The 23,551-nt window shown below is 41.7% G+C and overlaps 1 protein-coding gene across 1 annotated transcript in view; it reads right to left on the bottom strand.

The window, feature by feature from the left end:
* The window catches only part of DOK6 (docking protein 6), a 243,584-nt gene that overhangs the window by 68,664 nt on the left and 151,369 nt on the right, over positions 1-23,551 (bottom strand). Inside the window, exon 5 of the mRNA XM_086469280.1 lies at positions 17,665-17,854. Within this exon, the coding sequence (XP_086325406.1) occupies positions 17,665-17,854 (190 nt within the window). The remainder of the gene's footprint in view (positions 1-17,664; positions 17,855-23,551) is intronic.

Genomic DNA, 23,551 nt, shown 5'->3' with positions numbered 1-23,551 from the left:
AATCCTAACTTACAATAAAGCAGGCAAAAAAGGGATACCTTGAGGAAATCAATATGAAAAAAGATAACGACATAAAGAGGATAGGTACAGGACCTAGGACGGGTCTATGGGTGAAGCAGAGAGAAGACAACTAACGGGAAATATGCACAAAGTGTAATTAATTCTGGTATAGAACTTCAGCAGCAGACATAGTCAGAAAGACCTAAAGCTGGGACAAGGTCAGTGAAAGCAGGGAAAACATCCTGGGAAAAACCTGCGACAGGGAAACAACGATGGGCGACACGAAGCACAGCAACGACGTGAAGGGCAACACCCAGAACACGCAGACACGGGCCTGGAGCTTGGCCTGTCGCTCCCTCCCCCTGTGAATAATGTGGTAGATTGCCATGCTTCGCCGTCAGCGTTCCGGTGGTATCCCGAGTGTCAAGTCGGTATCCTGGCAATTTCATGATCTGAGAAGTAAACAATGAAAATTACCTGACATATGAGGCATCTGCCTGCCCCCCTTAATGATGGTTATTTACCAGCAAGAATACAGAACACAAAAACATAATTATGCCTGATATCTACTAATTGCTGGATATAGACACTCCTCTATAACTTCTATTGTCATGTTACTGCGCTTCAGCTGAGGTGGGTAACTTTCCACTGTCCTTGCACATGCTCATGAGATGCAGATAGCAGTGTTTAATCTTAAATTAGCTTGCTTTCATGTGGAATCCCCTTAAATTTGGCCTAAGTTAATACAGGAAACATGGAACCTTATCACACCTCTGGTACGGCTCAGTAGCTTGATCACCTTAGCCCTGAAGATTTGTTCAAGGTCAGATCTTGTATTCCTTGAGTCATCCTCTGCATTTTCAACTCAAAGAACTAAAGGATCCCTCATGCCATCGAAACAGGTTTCCTACCAAGGCCATCTATAGCAACACTTTGCAGTTCTGAGAAGGAAAACGTTCAGAGACAGAGGGGAACTGAGTGATGATGATTTGTTCCCGGGTAGCTGGGATTCCACCACTCAGAGGAATGCAGCAGTCCTTCTCCAGTATTTCCTAGAGGGCCTTAACACTCTCCCAGTTGCACGTCTTTTTAAGATATTATACACAGTCATGGGAACACAAATCTTATGCACTAGTCTGAAAAACACGCTGCTCGTCTTTCTGAACAGAGATGCATTACCCTACAAATCTTTCCTCTAAAAGGGAGACTTTTGGTGTGAATATTGTTTTTTCATAGTAAGACTACTTCTTTCTCTGCCTAAACCAAATGACCATTTCGGTGGTATAACATAATATAAACAAAATTTTCTCATGAAAACATGTTTTTATTTGTTTTGTCAGATGGGAGAGATTTCTGTACAGTACAAGTGGTAATTATGCCTCTTGGGATGCTCTTTCTTCGCATTGCCTGTGCTGCCTCTACAGTCGCTGTCTCCGCACTGCCCTCTGTGGCAGCACATTTAGACTAGTGGGGCACATCAGGGACACCAGCCTGGCCCTGCGGGTCAGCTGCTTTCCACTTTTTGCTCAATGGAGGTGCAAAAAGCAGGCTGTCTTTCTCTGGACTGTATCAATGATCGTCCACCAGCACTGTAATTCTCCAATTCATTCCACTTTTAATCGGTTCCTACCAAGCTTTCCCATTTATTCTCATTAAAATGTTTTTTATATTAATTACTTTGATATATCAGAATAAATGTAACTAGTCTGAAGGGTCAGTCAGTCACTCTCAATGGCAGTTGCAGTACCAAGAGCAGAAAGATGACTTTACTGAAGTCATGCATAAAAGGTAGGCTGTGGAGATGGATGCGTCATCAGGAAATCTATCCACACGTAATGGTAAACGTGCTGCGCAGAGGCTCTGTTTTCTGTTTCCTAGACCCTAGAAACTATAGTCAGTAAGAGAAGCGATATTCTGGAGTCTAAGAGGTGGAATCCCCAATGCTGTGCTATAACTGTAACTACAGGTTTGGTCTCTTCCTGCTGACAGACCAGTTTCCTACAACATGACCTGGACATTTTGACAGGGAAAACTGAACTGTGCTGTTTGTGTTCCATCAGCCCTAAGCTAGGAGGACTCCAGGTTGCACATGCAACTTACCCTCTAGTGTCAGTGTTCAGTCCATATTACTTAAGAAATCAGTGTAGGTAATTAATGCCTAGGTATATGCAAAACAACCCACTTTATGGAGACTTTTGACCCCTTAGCATGTTCTTTAAAAGACCCTACATTTATTAAAAACAAAGATAGGATAATAAAACCAATTATTGACATGTTCTTAAATACACGAGGCATTTGCAATTTTGGCAGTCTAAGTAATAGAACAAACATGAAAATGTTGTTAGATAATTAGTTCTGTCAGCTGGCAAAGCTCAGGTCCTGTTGATAATGATGAAACACTATTTAACGGTGTCTTGGACGTGTATCTATTCCTACCAGCCCCGTGAAAGCTAAACCAAGAACTCACACATTACTATTACTACTCTAGCACAGAACCAGCAGGTACGGCTGGCTGCACAACAGACAGACCCACGAAAAACATCAGTCTGAAAAAAAATCAGAGATTGCAAAGACTACAAACAGCTCAATTTTTTTGATTAAACCTTTTCACTCAGCATGGTTTGGCTATTACTTTTCATCTCACTTTCAAATGAGGGGCATGTGAATTCCAAGTGCTGGGAGCCGGGTTCACATTCAAACACAGATACTCGCCACAGGACTTCTGCCACCCTGCTCAGAGCTGTTATTCCCCAGTGAAGACAAACACATCCCATAACAATATTACTCCATTCCTCTCAGTGTCTCTAAGAGCAGAACACAGGTAAAGCAGCATTAATCTACATGAATACCATTTACTCTGACAAATACAAAAATGTTAGATATCAAACCCAAATAAGGCCCTCACTGGTTAAACTAAACGACAGTGTAACAATACAGGAGCCCTGAGGCAGCGCATCACTACTTGCTACAATAGAAGCAATAAAAGTTAGTGGCCTGGGGTCTTTATTCTCTTCTTTTTTTCTTTTCGGAGACCTGAATTCACTGTTATGCTCGGGACTGCTCCTTGCCCAGCATGTTGCAGATGGAAATCCTCCTGGATGATACTGGCTAGAGCCTGAATTAACTCTGAACACGATGTGACACAATTCTGAACTCACTCGATCCTCTCTCGGGAAGTAACAAGTTTTGTTAGAAGGAGCCATCTGCCAGTTCACAGATGTTCGCATAGGAACAGCCAAGGAACAAGTTTCTACGGGTGTATTTGCTCATTTTAGTTCATCTTTGAGGAACTCAGGGCGCTTAGAAGCTCTGACACTGGACACTATTTCAGAGGTGCCAACAATATTTGGAGTAATTGACCATGCTCAACCTAAAAGTTAATCTAAAAAGAGGTAATAAAAACCAGTTTTGCATCTGCACACACAAACAAATATGACATTAAGAATTTAACCCAGGACCACATTTGAAATGATCTACATGAGTATTTGCCCTATAATGCCTCATTAATGTCTCATCTGCGCACTGAACGCTACTGGAAACACATTGCACCTACCCTGATGCAGACAGATCCCGGGTTTGTGCCTTTGCTTTCCTTTTTATTTGGACAGCAAGCATAGGAAACAGGTAGTTCCTGCATTTTGATCAAAGCACATCCACTTAAGGAGAGGAGGGAAAATTTCTGGAGGGCTGAATTACTAAGGAATTCATATAGAGCCAAGTTTAGAACCATAGAACCAGGTAAAAAAGCAAATTAGTCACTAAATTATGATGTGTATTCAAAACATCAGTTTTCCCAGTCTATGGAAAATGAATGCTGCATTCTCTCGTTTCAAAAGTGGGACATACAAAGTGTGAGGAAATGACGAAGGGAACACCCCGAGCACTCGATGTTGAGTTCTCTCGCTTCTTCACATGTCTCCCTGTCCCCTCCCCTTTTAAACACCCCATTGTCCTGGTTTCACCTGGGATAGAGGTAGTTTTTCTCCTTAGCAGCTAGAACAGCGCTGTGTTTCAGATTCAGGACAGGATTTGATATGAGGAGAATATACTAACGATTTTAGTTGTGGCCAGGAAATGAAGCACTTTTCGGCTTCCCGTGCCTTGCCAGTGTGCCGGTGCCCCAGGAGCTGGGAGGGAGCGTGGCCAGAGCAACGGGCCCACACTGGCCAATGGAGAATGCCACGCCGCACACGGCGTGCTCCGTGTATCGGGAGGGTTAGCTGGGAATCCGGGGCTCTCCTTGTGGAACTGCAGTTCCAGGGTTTTTCCTCTCCGGGATCGCTGCCTGGGAATGCTCTGGGCATCAGTCAGCGGGTGGTGAGCAACGGCACTGTGCATCACGCGTTCGTATGTTCGATTATTACTATTATTATCATTATTATTTTATTTGATTTCAGTTATTAAGTTGGTTTTATCTCAACCTACAAGTCTCCTTACATTCACCTCTCCAATTCTGTCCCCCTTCCCCCGGGGCAGGGGAGGGTGAGCGAGTGGCTCGTGCTGTTTGGCTGTCGGCCGGGTTCAAACCCCGCCAACCACCACCCACGGCGCTGAGGGTCAGCCACCCTCTGAAACGTTCGGTACGCTGCAGTTCTGTTGTGACGGGGATTTAAGCACTGCTGTCTTCTTTCAATGTCACTCTCTCCGTCTTCACGATATGAGAGCTACTGCTTTGACCACGGTGGCCACAGAGGAACTTTCAGAAAGTCATATGCAAATATTATGGGCACACAGGGTTGTCCAGAGACACTCACCATACTGTGTATATACACTAATGAGTAATTAACATATGCTAATGATACCCAAGGACTCATCAACAGTAATCTCAAAACTGGCAGGTTGTCAACTCCAGTTTGGGAGCAACCTGCCACAGCAGCAATCCCTGGGACAGGCAAAAGCACCAGGGATGAGACAAGGCAGGGATTTGTTTTTTAAAAAAACCAGCTTATTTCTCAGCTGCTGACAGTAAGAACTGAAGACCTTAGCTGAAGGCCACGTTTCTGGTCTAACCTTTAACAAGACACGTATACAGACACGGCAGTCCAGTGATGCCTCTGGTGGCAAACTGCACGTGCAATAGTAACGTAACACCAAAAAATAGTTACAGAACATGTACAGCCCCCACCGCAAGTATAAAACATCCACGGAACTTACACCAATTTTCTGCACATGGTATTTGATTTAGAGGCAAAATATGACTCCCCTCCCACTTGCTTTAACTTCTCCCCTTGCACATAAGCCAGGCAGAAGTGAAGTAGAGAGATTCTCCCCGTTCTCCCACTGCAAACAGCAGCAATTCAGTTACAGCACAAACAGCTCACACTGCGTTCATCTGGCACCTCTGACTCCGACTTTGACTGTGCATGTGATGTCCTTGTGTTAGTGCTTCCAGCAGGGGGAAAACTCTCTGTAAGGATTGCTCATTAGCCTGACAGCAAAATCCATTGTAGTTTGTGTTCAGGTAAGTAGCAGCTTGATAAAGTCTTGAGAACCCTTAAAACATTTTTTTGTAAAATTTTGTTATACAAAAACCCCACTCTTTCAGTTGCACAGGTAAGCGGGTAGGAAGAGGTACAAGTGGATAAAAGAAGTGTAAAAACAAAGAAACAAAAAGAGTGTCCTGCAAAAGAAAATCATCACACAGAATCACATATATCAAATCATGTAGAAAAAGGACAGGAAAAGCATACAAAAGGATGAAAAATAATCAGAAAGCAGTATTCATCATTTATAGGTACACACTTGGGCTCCCCGCATATTTTCTTATAATACTTCCTATCTCATACACTGCCTTCTTTCTCAGACTTCATGGGACGCAAGGGCTAGCCATTCTCTGATGTTTTGATAAACGTGTTCTCCACCTCTGATTAGCAGCAATCAGCTACGCTGACTAGGTTCTCTTAGTTGCTCCTCTCCTATGAGTCCTGTGTGATACGACCGATGCTGTACTGGATAGAGACACATTTTATGCTATCTTTAGCGAGGATTTTGCTTAACACAAAAAGGTTTAAGTAAGAACGGCAAGAACTGTGGCCATCGTGAGTATGTGCCACCATCTGGTCTGGGCAAATATTCCCTCAGGCCAGCTTTCTGCATAGCACGAGATGCTACTAACTGACAAGAAACGCACCTTGACAAGTCTGCCAGAAGAAGGGAAAAACAAAGACTGCAAAAACGCCTTGGGGTAGTAGAGACAGAATCTAAAAGTATGAAACGCATCTTCTCTGATGCGCAAAATTTTTAAGCACAGCATGTCTGGTCTCTTCCCAGGGAACTCGGGGCATTGTTAAAAAGCAAAATGATAAAAACAATCGTCCTTTGCTGTGAAAACACACCAGCAACCTACTTTCACACTGGAGCTGACCCGTCTAGTTCAGTATATCAGAGTTGAGGCTCCTTCTCTTCTGCACTGCCCTGTAAGATTTTTATATGAAATTTCCAACAGCCATGGAACTGCTCTGAGCACTGGAATGTGCCAGTCCCTTCTGCCCGTGATTCTGTGTGCCAGGTTTAAAAACCCACGAACTGCAGATCTACTGGCTACTTCAAACTTTTACATCTAGCTATCCAAAAAGGAAGCACAGTAGGAGACAGAAGAGGAAGGGTACAAACCCCTTACGTGCGGAATCACATACAATGGATATTCATGGGTCTTACGCAGCAAAAGGTGACCATGCCTTCCCTGGACATCTACACATAACGGGCTGGGCATGTTTGTGGCTATTTCATGTATGCCATTAAAACCATTTTGAGCATCCTAGGTAACATTTAAAAAGTCTTTTGAAGTATATCCCCATTTTGTCACTCTGGGACATCCATATTATAGGTATCCTTCATATCACAGACAGAATATTAGTCTCAAGATAAATGCTAATATACATTTCTATTTCTGTGTATTACTATTTCTGCTCCAATTTCTCTGATGGTCCTTTTTATCAGCTATTTGACACTACTTCCACACGCACTGAACACTTTTTTCTTGGCTGCCCTCCATTTCATCTGCGATTCTAAGGCTGAGAGCTAGTCACACCGATATTTCTTTTTTTCTCTCTGAGAAATTGGTCCAACGGGGCTTAAAGAAGCCTCCCATAAAAAGGCAAAGTACCTGTGAAATTAAATATTTGAGACGGTGGTGTCAACATCTGCCAATGACAAGCACTTAGGCTGGCCAACCTCTTCTTGATACTTTTTGCTCAGTTCTTCCACACTTTCTCATTAGCTGTTGTTCCTAAAACGCTACACACATGCCACATGCTGCTGCAGTGTTCCATCAGAAAACCGCCACCCTTTGCTCTCACTGCCCTACCCACTTCTGCCTTACCAGTTGTGTATCTCACCACCACACTCCTATCTCCTCCTACTCCATGGGCTTCACCCATTCTGTCCCCCTGCCCCACAACCTTCCCTCCTGCTTTCATCAATCCCTTGAGTTCCTTTCAGTCCCAGCAAACTGGTCCGCTCGCTGCCCCGCGTGGGTGCAAAACAGCTGTAGCACGCTCATGCCCTGGTCCTCTCTGGGCCAGTGTTGGTTTGCACCGCTGCTGTCACCCTTCACTCTCTGCTGGCAGTGACAGGACTCTTAGACAAGTCAGTCACCAGAAATATAGATGAACCAACCTGTTCTTTCATTAAATAAAGGTTTGGCACCCTCAGCCATCATCTCAAAGAACTTCAGGGTCTTCCATGGAATCGTCACCGTGACTATACAATTTTCTGCCCTTCAATCCCATCCAGTAAATGATACTCATGGTCAGTGTGTTTCAATTTTTTTTGAGTTTTTAAATACTGCATACAAATAAATGCAATTTTGCAATAAGTGACGGTAATTTTTGTTTGCTTTTATAGTCAACTTGATGAAATTTCAGCCATAATAGCACACATTTCAGGAAAATAAAATCCCTCCTGTCATTCGTCCCAAGATGTTGTTTTCAAAAAGTGTATGGGGGATCATTTAAAGTGTCATTTTGAAGGAGGGATATTTTCCAAGCTGGACAGAGACTTAAAAAAAAAAAGTAGTAAAAAATTGTGAAAATCTGCTTTGTTGCACTGGTTCAAGCAAGCCATGAGAGTACAATGTTATATTTGACTTTTTAGCCACTGACAAGATAATCAAGTAGATGAAGCATCTTGGTGAATTATAGCACTGTACTGAGCTTTCTTCCAGAGTCAGAAAGATCAAACGATGTTTGGAGCTGCTGAGATTGAGGGATTCCATTAGATGCTGCCTCTCCCTCCCCTCTTTCTAATAAGACGGAAGCTTTTTAGAAAATATGTGACAAATGACTACTCACAGAAGAAATAAATCACACACCACAGAGCAGAGCGTTATTAATAGTGCAATAATAGTAATAACTTACTGTGATAGCAAAGAAGTGCTATGAGGAGGGACACGGTAGCTAATAGCATTTCCTCTAACAGGGGCGAAGGGACAAACCTTCCTTCGGTACCTGATAAATAAGCGGAAGATTAAAGGAGCCCGCGGGGCCAGTCCAGCACACCTCAAAACCAGCCTGACTTTTCCAGGACGCTACGGAGAGGCACTGCCTGCAAAGTGCCCTCCATCTCCCCTAGGTGACAATCTTTTGATAGTTCTTTAGGGAACTTAAATTAGAGTGAGAGGACACTTAGTGCAATGAAAGACTTGAGGGGGTCATAATGTATGATAACGCGAGGAGGGCCGTGACACAGTGTGCAATTATTGGTCTTGCTTCCTCCTGCCAAAGTGCTTGGAGACCCAAAGACTGTAATTTAGCACAGGGATTTGAATTCAATCAGCATTTATCATCAATACCTAAAAAATTAAAGGAACTACTCACAAATCGTCACTTTGATTGTTCTTTCAGGTCTTCCTATTTATTTTTATACCCATTTTATATTATTTTACATGTGTCTTTAAACATATTCGTGTGTGTACGTATACTTGTCCTAGTTGCATATGTTCACAAAGAGCAACTTGGATTTCATTAAGGGTGCAGCTGTTGAGAAGTGGTGAAGAATCTCTATCAGAGTTCTTTAACATATTTTAAAGGTTTGAACCAAAACACCCCAGGTATTCTCTGGTTTGTACGGACATAAAATTAAAAAAAAAAAAAATTCATTTTAACATGAATGCAAACTCCCCATTAATTTATTTTCAATATTATTGTCTTGGTTTTGTTTAACCTTTAGCTTTTTACAGAAGAGTAGAAGAATTTGTGTTTCTAATTCATTATATAATTAATGAAATTAACCATTAATTAATTATGTTAATGGATGAAAATATTAATTACTTTAATAATTGATTTTTGCAAACAAAATTTGTAAAAAACTAAAGCAATAGAAAAAAAAAATGAAGAAGTCAGCGGCCTCCACAGTTACTCCCATACTCCAACAGCCAGGGGTGCACCGAGATCACCTGCATCGGTCTGCCTGGAAGTGTGCACATGCAACACGCACGTACGGACACACAGCTCTCCTTGTGGCGGCACCCACCTCACTCGCGAAAAGCTGGGTACAGCTACCGGAAAAAAGAATCACCACGGAAATTTGCACACCAGAGTTTCTGCCCTCACACTGCCACTGTCTCCAGAGCGCAGAAGTATTCCAGGAACTGCTCTAGGCCTGTGAATGACAGTAACGGCCAAAGCCACGCTACTGACCCCTTTTCGAAACAAAGCCGCTACCGGGTACCCTCACCCTCCAGAAGAGCTGCCCCCAGTAAAGTTAAACAAAAAGATGCCCTCAGGTATTTTGTGAGCGAGTTCATCATTTGTGAGAAGAATGAACTCGCATGACCTGCAAGGAGAGGGCAATCAGGCAGGTACCAGAGCAGCCTCCCAAGCCCAGCCCGCTACAGCATCGCGCCCCGCTCACGGCCCTGACCGCTGCCATGCCTTGCTCAGCTGGATTCCTGCATAATCACTGCCCAAGACTGAGAGAAAAATAAAAATTCCATTGCAATTTTTCACACATGACATACGAGAGACAACTGTTCAGACTCTATAATGACCTTTAGAATAAACCCACGTGCCAGCTGAAGCGGAGGAACCCCAGTTCCCAACAACAAACGAAGCCCACAAATGTTTAAAACCGCGTCCCTTCACACTTCTTCACACTGTAGAATCATGTGATTCAATGATTCTGCAATGCTCGGAGTGTGCACGTGCACAGGTCCCTGTGAACAAGGCTCCGTTGCCGTGCCAATTCCAGCCTTTGCATTTGGATTACTCCCTTCCATGTTCGTACAGTACAGGGCCCCAGCACAGAGGGCACCGCAAACCTCCTCCTCAATCAACCACGTGACATTCATAAGCTTCAGCAAAAAGGAGGAATTATTTGTGCATAGCATCCTCCTGGCTAGATGTTCCGCTGTACAAAACGTGCCCTTCTGGACCGCCCTTTGTGAAGTGTTTAACACTTCACCGTCTGTATGGATAATCAGGTGCCCAGTTTCAGCATTTTTAATTAGCTCGTGCAAATAGTGTTGCTGGGGGAGAGATGCAACAGTATTTAACTACTAAAACAGATATTCTGGCTCTTACTGTGAATGGTATCTATATAAAATATGAAGAACATTAAAAAATTATTAACATTATGTGCACGTGAGTTTTTGAGGTTTGCTGTTGACTTTTTTTTAAATGGGGCTTTTTTATCGTTTTACTTTTCAAATCCGAGGTATTTCAGTCCTGTATTTTGAGGCAGAAGGTTAAATGTTATTATGACTCATGGACAGGTAAGGATCTGCTGCTGGGGCATCTCAAGTTATTCACAACTGCCATATGAGATTAATTATTGCTGTTGCTCGCTGTGGAATTCAAAGGTTGAAATGTAGAGTTGAAACAATAAGTAAGCCCTCATGTGATTAGGAATGTACGAATTATCTCACCTGCTGCTTCTCCGCTCATACATTACACAGTAATAACTTGGTTAGTCGTGTTCAGCAACAGAGGCGTTAACCCAACAACATATGCTGACAGCAGAGCACATGTACAAAAAAGGGACAATTAGAATATGGTAAGTAAACAACCAGTCTTTGGGTTCAAGCGTGGGCGTGCAGCCACCCGAAAGCTAAATGGCAGCTGGTCTCAACGTATTTTAGAACAAGCCCTGTTTAACTATGGCGTACGACCGCGTGCGAAGGGAGGAGGCAAACCGGGCACTTCGCGTGAAAGGCTCAGTTCACGTTACCTCAGGATCACCAGAAGGAGCACAACATGCTGTCTGCTAATACCTTCGGCAAACATAATGCACCTCTCACCGGTTTCGTTACAAAGCTTTGTAACGTGTGATTTATACCAATGACACTGGGTATCTAGCCATCAGCTGAGATCCCACGCCGAGCCCTCTGGGTTGTTAAAGATGCAAATATGAGCCACTTCTGTAGAGACCACAGAAATCACAGCCCTCCTTCTGAGCTACACGTCTTTTGTGTTAACTAGACCAACTTTAGGTGACCGTTTTTCTGCTTGTCTGACTGTGTATGTTTCATTCCGTACAAATTCATAAGGAAATTCACTGGCTAGGCAATGGCCAGCTAATGATTAGTGATGTGCTCGTTCCTACCAACATAGTATTTATAAATTTGTTGGTTACACAGCTCCTCTGTGGAGCTTGCTGCTCTGTCCTGGGAGTCACCGACTCCTCAATCCATTTGCAATAAAACTGCAGCTTAATAAAGGTAACTTTATCCTTCCAATATATTGTCTTTTCTGAGACGCCATTGTTTTTCTCATCAAAATTAGGGCTTTCACAGTGAAGTGGAATGGCTCAGACATTCTTTGTCAGTTGGAGAAAATCTTTTGTAGGTGTGTATATCATGGCTGATTTTTCAAAACAGGAACAAAAAAAAAAAAGGGAACCCTTCAGAAGGTACATCAGCAATTTATGAGGAAGAATCGTGTATATAATCCCTTCTTCTCTCTGTTTGCCATATTCGGTTACACTGTGGAGAATGCCATTGTTATGGGAGTTTTGGTGGAACTTTCTCTGACTTACGAAGGCCACAGCAGTCTGAGAGGAGCCTGGGCAGACAGAAAATGCAACGAGCACTTTCTAAATCACTCACAACAAGCTGTATTAGTTTCCGTGAGTAAAAGAGTTCTTAGATTAGGTACCGCTGGTTTGAGTAAGAGTCATGTAGATGAGTTAAACACACCTCCTCTTTAGGGTTGAAGTGAATCAGATCACTAACACAGAACTTACTCCAGGTCAAGAATTTGGCAGAAGGCAAACTGAGAGTTGGAATGGAAAAAAAGCAGAACTACAATCACAACGTATTACAGAATAACCTTGGCACTGCTAAATGCCAGGAACTAATTAAACCTTTTCAGTGGTAAAAATGCCACTTTTCCTAAAATTAGAGCTATGTGACTACTGAAAACACCAAGAGGAGGACACATACAAGAGATTCCTGTTTATTTTTTAAACTTATTTTCAGATTTTATCAATACGTACTGCTTGGGGAAAGAATATGAGAAAGAAGTGAAGAGTCAGTGAGAAAACCACAGAAAATTCACATCCTGGGTAATTAGGATTTTTGAAAATATTACAAAGGTGTAAAAGAAGAAAAAGATCCTCACAAACTTCACTGTTAAGTGTGGGATACTGAGAGCTCTGAGCTAATGTTCATGTGAAGTGATAAATCTATCTATCGCAGCTGCACCCGAGTACTCATACCACTGCTCAGCCCAGAGAGACTTGCAAATTCTATGGCAAGCTTGTGACTTATAATGTCATTTAGAATGATTTATAATATATGATTTATAATTCCATGATAAACCTGTGATAAACCTAATCCACAACTGAGATCATCCACCAGCAATTGGGCTGGAGGCTTCCCTTCAGGGAGGTACAGATCTGAGTCGACACGCCCGTCAGTGGGTGACGTCCCAGGACAACTGTCTCACAAGGCACATACATGCAGGACCCCTCCCCACATAAGGGAAGAAGAGGATGTTTCCTGTAGCTTAACTTTAAGGGTTAATTGACTAATACATTTCACATTAACACCAAAGATTGCCACAGAGGTCCGACAGACAAATGAAAGATTTCAGTCAGATGTAGCGCCTGCAGCAAACACTGAACTTTCTGCTTCAGATAACCCTAGCATCTGTGTAGCTACCACTGAGAAAATGAGTATGTCGGTCTTGGGTTGCATGTAAGGGAAAAAAAAAAATCTGAGAAATTCTCATGTCACCACTCTGCAGTGCTTGAACTTACTGTTTTTCTCAACCAAAGAAACAGATCCAAGACCTTAGAAGTGACAGAGAATACCACATTTCATTAAATTTTCTCTGATAAAGAAAGAAAGAAAATCAAAGGCAAATAAAGAAGGAATACTTTAGTGTGGTTCAATGAGTTTCTCTGAATGCACAGTGCGAATAAACTTGGAAATACTTGAAATTGTTTAAATTTCAATGTCGTGCCTACAAAATAGAAGAAAATGTGTTTCACACAAAGGAGCGTGTCCTGGATTTGTGGCTCCTGTTCTCAAACCTCCAAGAACAAACCTACTGCCTCCACCTCTCTGCTCAGCTGGAAACTTACAGTATTTGGCAAAGTTCGGCTGGGGCTTCCACAGCCCACCCCCCCTCACTGTATCTTCTCACCGTGTTTAACTTGACTTCAGCTTGACCTGGGCTTTTTTTTTTTTGATACCTCTGGCCAGCACTTAACAGACTGGACCAGACAGCTTCCATACATCGAAACTATTGTTTAGCGTAAACGACAGGATTGCAGTAAAGTGAGAGAAGAAACATTTCAAAAGGAACAGAGTCTGTATGTGTTTATTACTCTCAGTGACTCAATTCTGAATTCTTAGGAGTCTCCTCCTGGGCTCCCGAGAAGCTGCCTCAGCCAGCTTCTTTTGCTAAAAGGAAAGCCTGGACAACTGCCTCTTGCGGTTTAGAGTGACTTTTGAGCATTGCTTACGGCCTTTGTCACGGACTGCCTGGTTTGCAGCATCAGCGTAATGAATCCCGTGACGTTGGCAGGAGCCTGGGAAGGGTGTCTCCCCACCCGAGCTGGGCTGGGGACACTCCATCTGTACCTGCTTTACTGCTTTCCTGGCACGTTTCTTGGATTGCAGGTCATGAATGCAATCCAGGGCAAACTTACAGTACCTTCCCTTGGACAGCAAGGTGGGCAGTCACACCCGGAGCACACTTCCCATTTCAGAGGCTCTGAAAAGCAAAGACAGCCAGGGACCAATGCCCACGTACGCGGAGCAGCAGATCCGAAAGTCTGAAGAGAAGTAAATGCACTCGTGCAGACCGACTGCGTTCTTAGGCACAGCATCTCCAACATATCCAGCACCCAAAATAATCAGAATGAGGTGTCTGAACACACCATACACAACCATAAATTAAGGAAACCCTGTTGACTCTCTGATGGTTCAACACTAAACCTCCCCAAGCCAACCTGAACCTGGTCAGGTGGAAAGCCTAGCTCTTGGAAAAGTTAATGCTAGGCTCCTGCCTCAGGGGTTCTGAATTACTGTGGGACACATTCACTGCATTAGATGCACCGTATTAATCAGTACAAAGCCACTGTAGTGCCTAATGGAGTTGTGAATTACTATTTCCTGATCGATGGATAGATTGCACGGGATTAGCCCTAATCAGGTACTTTAAATAATGAGACTCTCTCCACCCAGTATGGAACTAAGCCACACAAAACTGTGCTTCCCCCAAATCTCAGCAGAGTTTGCATAGGGGAGAACACAAATTAAGTAAATCTCTGTGCAAGTAATATTTACTTTCATTGGTTCACTAAACAATGAAAAGCAAGGATGGGTCTAACTTCATAGGGAGTGCAAAGACACATATTTACAAACTTCAATTCAGCGCAAAACAGAAAAATGTGGCCGTTTAAAAGAATCTGTGTTCATTCCTCCCGTACTTTAGACATCCTCCAAATCATGCAGTTATTAAATTTCATTAGGCAAGGGAACAGTTCAGTTTCATACATCCAGGCCCATATTCTATTTAAATTCAAAGCAATACATTTGTTAAAACATACATTTAATTGTTTGAAAGCTTACCTTTGATCTGTTTATTTATCATAGTATCTCTTTGTGAACATGTCCATTTATTTTAATGGGAGGGATTTATTTTCTCAAACAAAGTAACACCAAAACTGAGGATGGATAACAAATATAGAAAACTGAGCTCTTAATGTTCATGCAGACCTCATACGCATATACCGCACAGCTGCTCAAACTCAGTAAGAAATAAAGAACCTATTTGAAAATATTTCCCTTAAAGCAATTGTCTACATTTAATATTTAAGCCTTAGGGAAAAATTAAAGCAACAACACTTTTACTGCATAACATTCTCATAAAACATGGATGAGCGCTTCACTTCTGATCAGACAGCATGCATCAGGGATTTACTGTAATAAGGTATGAGCAGATCAAGGGACAAAGAAAATCATGTTCAGAAAGACGGCAAAGACATTGATTAAAAAATAAAAATAAAACCCCAAACAAATCAACAACAGATTTTAAAATGAGCATTAGTGTTGCCCTATATAGTCTTCAGATGTTATTGAAGATACTGACTTCTCTCTCGTCCTATTTTTCACCTCTACATCTTTCTGCCAGTCTATATCTGGTCTTCATGCATTTCCAAATCAGGCGGATGAAGCCCTCCCAAGCAAGCAAAAGGGAGGAATCAGATCAAAGACAATAGAGCACGACAGATAAAGGCAGAGCTAGCTCATAATAATAAAACACAGGAAAACAATCCACTTTTCATCAGGTTGCACGGTCCACGGATTGCAGGGGAAGATGATATTCAGATACTAGCATGGAATTAAAATAATGTAGGAGGCTTGAGAAAGCAGAGAGATAAAACTCACATTTTACCTGAATATATGTAATCCCTACACATAGTTTGTTAGTGCTGATGTGCCACAGATAAAAACAGAGCAGTACAGAAAGCAACTATCTTGTAAAAAAAATTTCACTATGACACAAAATGACTTTTTTTATAACTAAACCACTGTAGAGAATGACAGCCCTACACTTTGAGACATGTATAGGAAATCAGCTTCAAGTGCTTAATCTGAATTAGTTTTAGAAGCTTAATTTTAGTTAATGACAACTCCCATTTCTGAAGATCGTTTCCTTCAGGATCAATTAAAAGAAGTGGGTCTATACACTACGCTGACTAAGCAAACATTTGTAAGTCTTCAATCATAACCCTTTTATGCCAAAATAACCCCTTTCCCTTTAATGAAATACATATTGCAAATACAAATTCAGCCAGGGTCAAACAACTGGGATATTCACCAAGAATGGGATAAAGCTAAATCCTACGGGTTTTGCTTCTTGGCTTGCTTGCTTGCTTGGTTTTCCCAGAGTAACATGGTGAGTTTCAGGCATCGTTTTTGGCATTTTTTGTGCTTTCTGGTATTGCACAGGTATGCTGCTTGAGCTAGTTTCACATAAGGTAGTTTGAGGCCTGGGGTAAGGAACGATTTAGCAAACTATTTGTGCTAAAATTGTGTATTTGAATGAGCCTCACAGCTTAATCACTGAAATTAGATTGAAACGTGGGTCAGCTGTTGTTAATTTTTAGTAAAACAATATTAAATAAAAAAAGCAATGATGTCTTCATGACTTTTAATGGTGAAGTCACCACAGAAAAGTAGCATAACACTAAATGCCCTGGTGACATCACTGTGGATATACAAAGTCAGGAGTTAAGTGGTAACTGCCACCTATAAGAAACTGCAGAAGAATTTTGGCCGTTACCTCCTTAGGCTGCAGGTCCATTTGATTCACGTTTTTGTTTGCAATCACCAACTGCACTTTTGTGAATATTCGTTAATGATATGGAACAAGCACCCATCAAGATGCTTACAAAGATTTTTAGCAAGGCAGTGTGCTCACCCCGCAGTGTAGAGACACCTGTACTTTCACAGACTGCTTCAGAAAATTCAGGCTCCTCATAAGGGAGTTTGACAAGCTTAGAAAAGTCTAGAACCATAAAATACAAGATGAAACATCACCAAAGACAGAGATAAACAGAGAATTATTTCTGCACAGAAGCCCAGAGAAGGCAGTGGATCTAACAGCAAGATATGAAATGCATTAAAAAGATATGAAAGGAGGCAAAACGGAGCTCCACGGACATTTAAAGCTGATCCGAGGGTGGAAATGGCAATGAGGATTAAAACTGAAGGCAGAAAAAACAGCCAGCCTTTTTATGGGTTCACAATCTTCTCTGTACTCCTGCTTGCAATTATACTGTAGGGTGGCAATCAGTCATCAGGAACATCCAAAAAGAGTGACATCTACCGTAATGAAACTTATTCCATTCATACTGCGTGATGAGCCTTTTCCATAACGCAGAATTAATTTCTTCCACATCAGAACTACTCCAATTATACCACACTAGTGTTTAAGCACAGTGAGACTCATAAACCTTAAGGACGAAAATTCAACCCGAGTTAAATAAAAGTCAGAGAAAGCTTAAGCTCATTTTAAATATACAATATATTAACATTTATTTCGCACACTGGGTTGAATATATTGAAAAGTAATATTCAACAAACGAAAGTCTATGGAGAGGCCATGTATTCCGTCCTTCTTTATAACGAGAGGCTAATCTAACTCATCAGACTGCTTCTCAAAAATCACTGCTTATTTCTTCTCCTCGCTGTTTCTCCTTAGCTCTTACCTTCCAGACTCAAACGTGAACCATGTTGAGTCACGTCCGTATCTCCTCAAGGAGCTCAGAGGCCACATGACCAGCTTGACCTTGGCATTGTGGATGTCCCAGAGATAGATGTTTTCATGTGTGATCTGCATTGTACATTCCCCATAGATATCTAAATTTGGTGTAGGCATAAGATATACATTGAATCGTTCTGGAAAAAAAAAACACAGAACAAGGCATCACCAGTTAAAATAAGGTTTTATACCAGCTGAGGAAAAAAAAAAGTCTTTAGTTACTGATGGTTCAGAAATCAGGGCCTAATTTCTAGCCTCGAACAGAGGAGAATCTTCTCCATTTCATTTTCGTCATAAATAATGCAGCAGACTGAAACATCTTTCGCAGATGACCCGCATACTCCTCTTTGACACATGTCCCCGGGAACTGAACTCCTCTGTCCTCGCATTAAGGTCCACGACTCTTTGCAAATCAAAATTCACAATCACTTGAACTCTGACAGAGACTCCGCTCTCAAAGAACAGAACTGCAGGTAGCTGGGCAAAACAAGAACACACCACCACTGCCCCTTGGCAAAACTGTCCTTGAAACGGCAAACCCAGGTTTACTTGCTGAAGCTTGTTAATAATCACATGCTTTGTGTTCAGTTTCTATTTATTTGCCAAAGTCATTATCGTTTGTCAAATTAATAACATTTTTAATCCTCTGTTGCTTTCTTGAAAAATCTGATTCAACACGATATATTATTATGGCCATGACATCAATTGCTATCATCAGCTGCACTTCCACTGCAAAGTGCACTCACTGCAGTCAGAGGTCAAGGGCGTTAGCAATTTTCTAAGTGCCTGAACTGCATGTGATTTAATAAGCCATGCAAAAACTATCCTTAAAATAAAGAGGAAAAAAGGAAAATACAAAAATTATATAAAACACCATTAACTCCTATAAAGGAAGTAAACGACAGCAACAGCAAGAGAATTTTAAATAGAAATGCCATTTTCTTTGAAGAATAACTAATGTTTCTACGAGTTGCTTCTACAAAGAATGAAAACCTCAGATTTCAGGTGGTACAGTTGGAAGTGCTAGCCTACATTTTAACTCTAAAGGCACTGTTACCTTAGGGCTTAACAGCACGATATGGGACGGTGCAGCTGATTCACAACTTCCTCTCACAATTTTCTTTCATGGGACAGAAGCCCAAAATGCCAATGCCACTGCACTGAAGGGTGTTGACAAAAAAGGCAGGAACGATTTCGAGTATAAGCATGAGCAACGCTCATTCAATAAACAGTCCTGGGAAAACACACTTCAAAGGACACCTGATGGGAATTGTCTTCAATTACCTGGCAAAGGAATGACAGTTTGGCGTGGAACACTTTTAATCCACCATTTGCACTGAATTTTCCCATGGTGACCTCATAAAAATTAGGAAGGAATTCAAAGTAATCAGAAGGGGAATAAAGTGAGAGAAAATTATTGTAACAGTCAAAATCAGATGCAGCTTCCCGTTATGTCTGACATGCAGGATCACAGGCATTAGGTCTCCATTTTTTAAACATTTGATATATATATACTTTTCTGACAAATCAGTGAAAGTATTGCAAGTAAGTGAGTTAATATAAAATATGTTGGGGGGGTGGTGTCAATAAAGCAGCAAAAGTTTGGCTGAGGAACAACTGGCAGCAGGGAACGACAGGCAAGCAGCAAGAACTGCTGTCTGGCACAGCTAGAGGTAAACTCGTCATCCCCAACGTTACTCTGTTCCAGTCAATTAAATTTTGTCTATTAAGGACTCCCCGATTGATTCGTTCAGTCTCACAGCCATTCAACCCCCTCTCCCAGGCTCTAGTTCTCATTAATCATGCCAAGTGCAAAGCTCCCAATGTTCTGAAAACTCTCCTGACACACGGCCTGTCCAGCACCTCCCCTGGCCTCAGAGGAGCGCCCCGGGCACAGGTCTCGCCTCGCGCCTGCTGAAGGACTCACACACGGGAGTATGGGCCAACGACAGCCCCAGGAAGAGAACAGCAGAGAGCAAGATAACATACTTGGCAATGGAATTTTATTCTTATATGTGTGTGCATATATATGTGCCCTTTTCCGGTATCCATGTGTCGTTGTGACGGTCATGCAAAAACATCTAGGAGCTACGCAGCTGTGCTTGTACCATCCATTAGACTCCACAGTTTTGCATCGTCGTGCTGTTCCTTGTTGTTACGCACTCCTCTATGTGAAGGAAAGACGCAGATGATTGATATACCAGATGGTTCTCTTCCACATTATCTGAAATCACACAACACATCTAGGGGGGAATGCGGCTGCTATATGAGAATGGAAATCTTTCTCATTCCCTGCCGTCACTGACAGGGTGTCTCAGACAGCAGAGAAAACGGAAGGGTACAATTATTTTCTGAAGTAAACATTAAACTGTTGTGTTGAAGGCACAGAATAGTTCAACTTGGTTTAGAAGGCACCAGGATACTCATGAAATGCTCAACTTCTCTGAGGATATTATTGCATGAAGGGTATTCAGGACTCGTGGTCTCCTCAACCTGCCAGAAGACATTTGCTGACTCTGCACAGGAGGTCAGTGTCTAAGATGAGGCATCACGGGTTAAAGAAAGTATGTCTGATTAAACTGAACATCAGCTGCGGGGCAAAATGCAGCACCATGGAACTTACTCCAAATGGCAAGAAAAACATGTGTACAAAGGTATGAGCTGGAGAAGACTGAGGACAGATACATCTGCTTTTGAAACAAAACCTAACACCTTTCAGTAGTGGAAGACTGAGGACACGGAAAGGTGTGGATGCTATTAAATGATTTTAGGAATAAAAATGCAGGTCCAATTTTTCCATTTCAGAAAATACTTTAACAGGTATCTAGGTAATGGCAATACAATTGCTCTGTTTTCAGAAGCAAGTTTTGCCCTTAAACTCATGCAGGCAAGAACAAACATTCACAGGCTAGACTTGGGAATCCGAGCTGAATTCTGTCACCAGATCTTCTGGGTCACATCGAGTAGGATATTTAGCTTCTTTGTGGGCCAGACATCACCTGCATACAAGTGGGATGAGATAATAAGTGTTCATTGGGTAGTAAGATTAAGTAAATAGAAGTTAATGAGGGACCCAGAAAACAGGGGGATGGACAAAACCAAGCAAGCAGATGCTATCCCGTTGGACAAGACAAGGCTGAGATGAGCAGGTAAAATTCCTCAGCATTCAGCACCACTGTCCTGCCCCCTCCTCTCAAACTGGTGAGAGCAAAGCTCAGGGAATGGGGAAGCCAGGATGAGAAGAAAATGCTGATATATTGCTACACTCATTATTCCCATCTTTTCAACGTAACTGCTCTTTCCCATCTCCTTGAATAAGCAGAGCAATGCTCCATCATACACCGTGCGCGTGTAAAGGTGTTTGGCATTTGGGCTTTGGCACGAGCATGAACTTTAAGGTTCTCCAGAGCCCAAGAGTCTTCGTTAAAATGAGCATATTGACTGAGGCAGAGACTGGGCAGCCACTGTGAAACGCTCTCAGCCTTCCAGCGCGAGACCCAGCTGCGTTGGGGAAGCAAAATGACGGCAAGGCCCAGGGACCCAGGTTCTGCCATTTCATCACTGCATGGCCCAGCTGGAAAACCTGCCCAAGGACAGTCCAGATGCCTTGTTCCATTTCAGCTTTCACGAGAGAGAAAACCGACCCATGGAAGGAGGCAGTCAGGTTGGTGGGGTCTGTACAAGAAGAGGCTCTAAAGGCAAGCATTCGGTTTCTGTCTGGCAGAAACCCCCTCTCCCTTGATGAGACCTCCGCTGCTGACGGCCTGCAGCCCATCTTCAGGGGGAAAGACAGCTGTAACGCTTGAAGTCACAGCAGATTGTGTTCGTTTGTAGGTTGGGTCTGTTAGAACGATTCTCTCCTGCTTTACAGTGAGCAACCAGGAATCCAGAATGAACTGTATCCCTTTCCCTATAATTATTCTGCTTTGCTTCCATTAAAAATGTATGGAAATGTTGATTAACATCTCAGTGAAAATACAAAGGCTACCATAAATAAATTATTTGAAATTGCTTCACTGATAAGTAGTAAGGTGGAGAAGAATATCAAATCTCACTGGATTAACCAGCCATTAAGATTGTAAACACCTTTCTTTTCTGAATAAAGCTGGCTATGTTTGGTTTATTTTTTTTTCTTTAAAAAATAAAGTAGAAAAATGGATTAAGGATAACAGAAGTTGAATAAAAAATATGCAAAATGCTTTTATGTAGTAAATCACAAATGGGGATTCTACAGATCCTTAAAAATGCCCTAAAACAAGTCAGCTCTGTGAACGTAATTACAAAGTCTCTACGCTTTGGCTGTAGTTTGTAATCTCAACATGCAATATAAAGAAACAACTCATAATCCTCTTCTGAGGATTCAAGGACGCTGTTCTCTACGAAAAGCTACATTTTTACTAACAGAAATTAATGAGTTTCTTGCAATTAATACCCAGGAAGAACTGTGGCATGTTTTTTAAATAAAAAAGGAAGGTAAAACAATCTTACGAGTAAGAGGAAAAACTTTACAAATGAAGTAATTTTATGAGATACAAATTTAAATATTAGGCAGGGAGTAAAAGCAAAAAATCAATTACCTTTGAAAGTTTTCCAGACTCCTAAAATCAAAATTAGCTTCATAATGCGTTAAAAAAAAAGCCAAAGCACCAGTAGTAACATATAGTAGAAAGGCATCATATTGACATCAGACGCTGACCCCTAACAGTAAACGACAAGACAACAGCCAAGGTTGGATCATGCCTTTCCTTCAGTTAAAAAATTTGCATTTTTAAGTTTGCCTGTGTTCTTCACTGTTTACATCAGATTTACAAGTGACGTTTAATAAATATGATTTAGTACAAATATTCAGCTATTTTAGTGTTATTATTTAGTATCCAAAACAGATAGGAAAATAATCTTCACCACAGGGAAGCATCTGCTCTTAAAGAGTGAATTTAGCAGCACTGCCTACACATAATGCCTTTTTAACCAACACTGTCTTGAATATTCTGGTTTCTTTTTCACAGTAAACATAGTCTGTCACTGTATACTGTCCGTTTGGATGAATTCCTTCTAATTACTTCCTTTTATAAAAAACGAAAATACAGTGATACATTGGAAATAGTGGTATTTAAAAAAAAAAAAAAAAAAAGAGAGCATGGACAAATTCTAAATATGATGACAGCCAGATGGGTAAAAATATTAAAAAAAAAAATAAAATTGTTTTTGTGTTATGTTTTGGAGTGTATTACAAATGCTTCCAATTGTATTGAGAGCCAGGAAGGAAGTTTCCACTTCTTCCAAATGAAGACAGCACTCTGCATTCATGATTTCGTTCCCTAGCAGCAGCTTGAGAAACCTCAGGAGTACGCAATGTGTGTGGAAGTGTCACAGGACACTGCTCAGAAGAGGACTTGTCAACAGTGTTATCAGACCCAGCTGAGCTGGATCTTCTCTCCTGGAGTACTAGCTGTGTATTATTATTTGTCCTACCATTGTATACATGCCATTATACTAAATTCGTTATCTGAACAGGATCATGTAGCCTTTACTGCTTTTGATTATTTTTTGATTGTCACTCTTTATCAAATCATCTAAATGGACATTCATAAACAGTACGAGATTGTAAATAGAAATTTGAACAGAAACAGGGTTGCTGCTACAGGGCTGAGGAACGCGAACAAATCACTTAGTTTTGCAGGAGAGAGGAGGTAGAATGGCAGGAGAGTAACAGAAGCTTCATTTCAAATCTCACTTTTATTGGAAGCTGCGTACTACTGCAAACTAAGCAGCCATTAGCCGTGAGCCCCGTATGTGAGAAGAAAACCTCCTAAGGGCCGTTTTCTGCAGCGGAG

The sequence above is a fragment of the Leptosomus discolor genome, chromosome 8 (genome assembly GCF_034619465.1).
Source record: "Leptosomus discolor isolate bLepDis1 chromosome 8, bLepDis1.hap2, whole genome shotgun sequence".
Lineage (NCBI taxonomy): Eukaryota > Metazoa > Chordata > Aves > Leptosomiformes > Leptosomidae > Leptosomus > Leptosomus discolor.
This window is presented reverse-complemented; position numbering and strand designations above follow the sequence as displayed.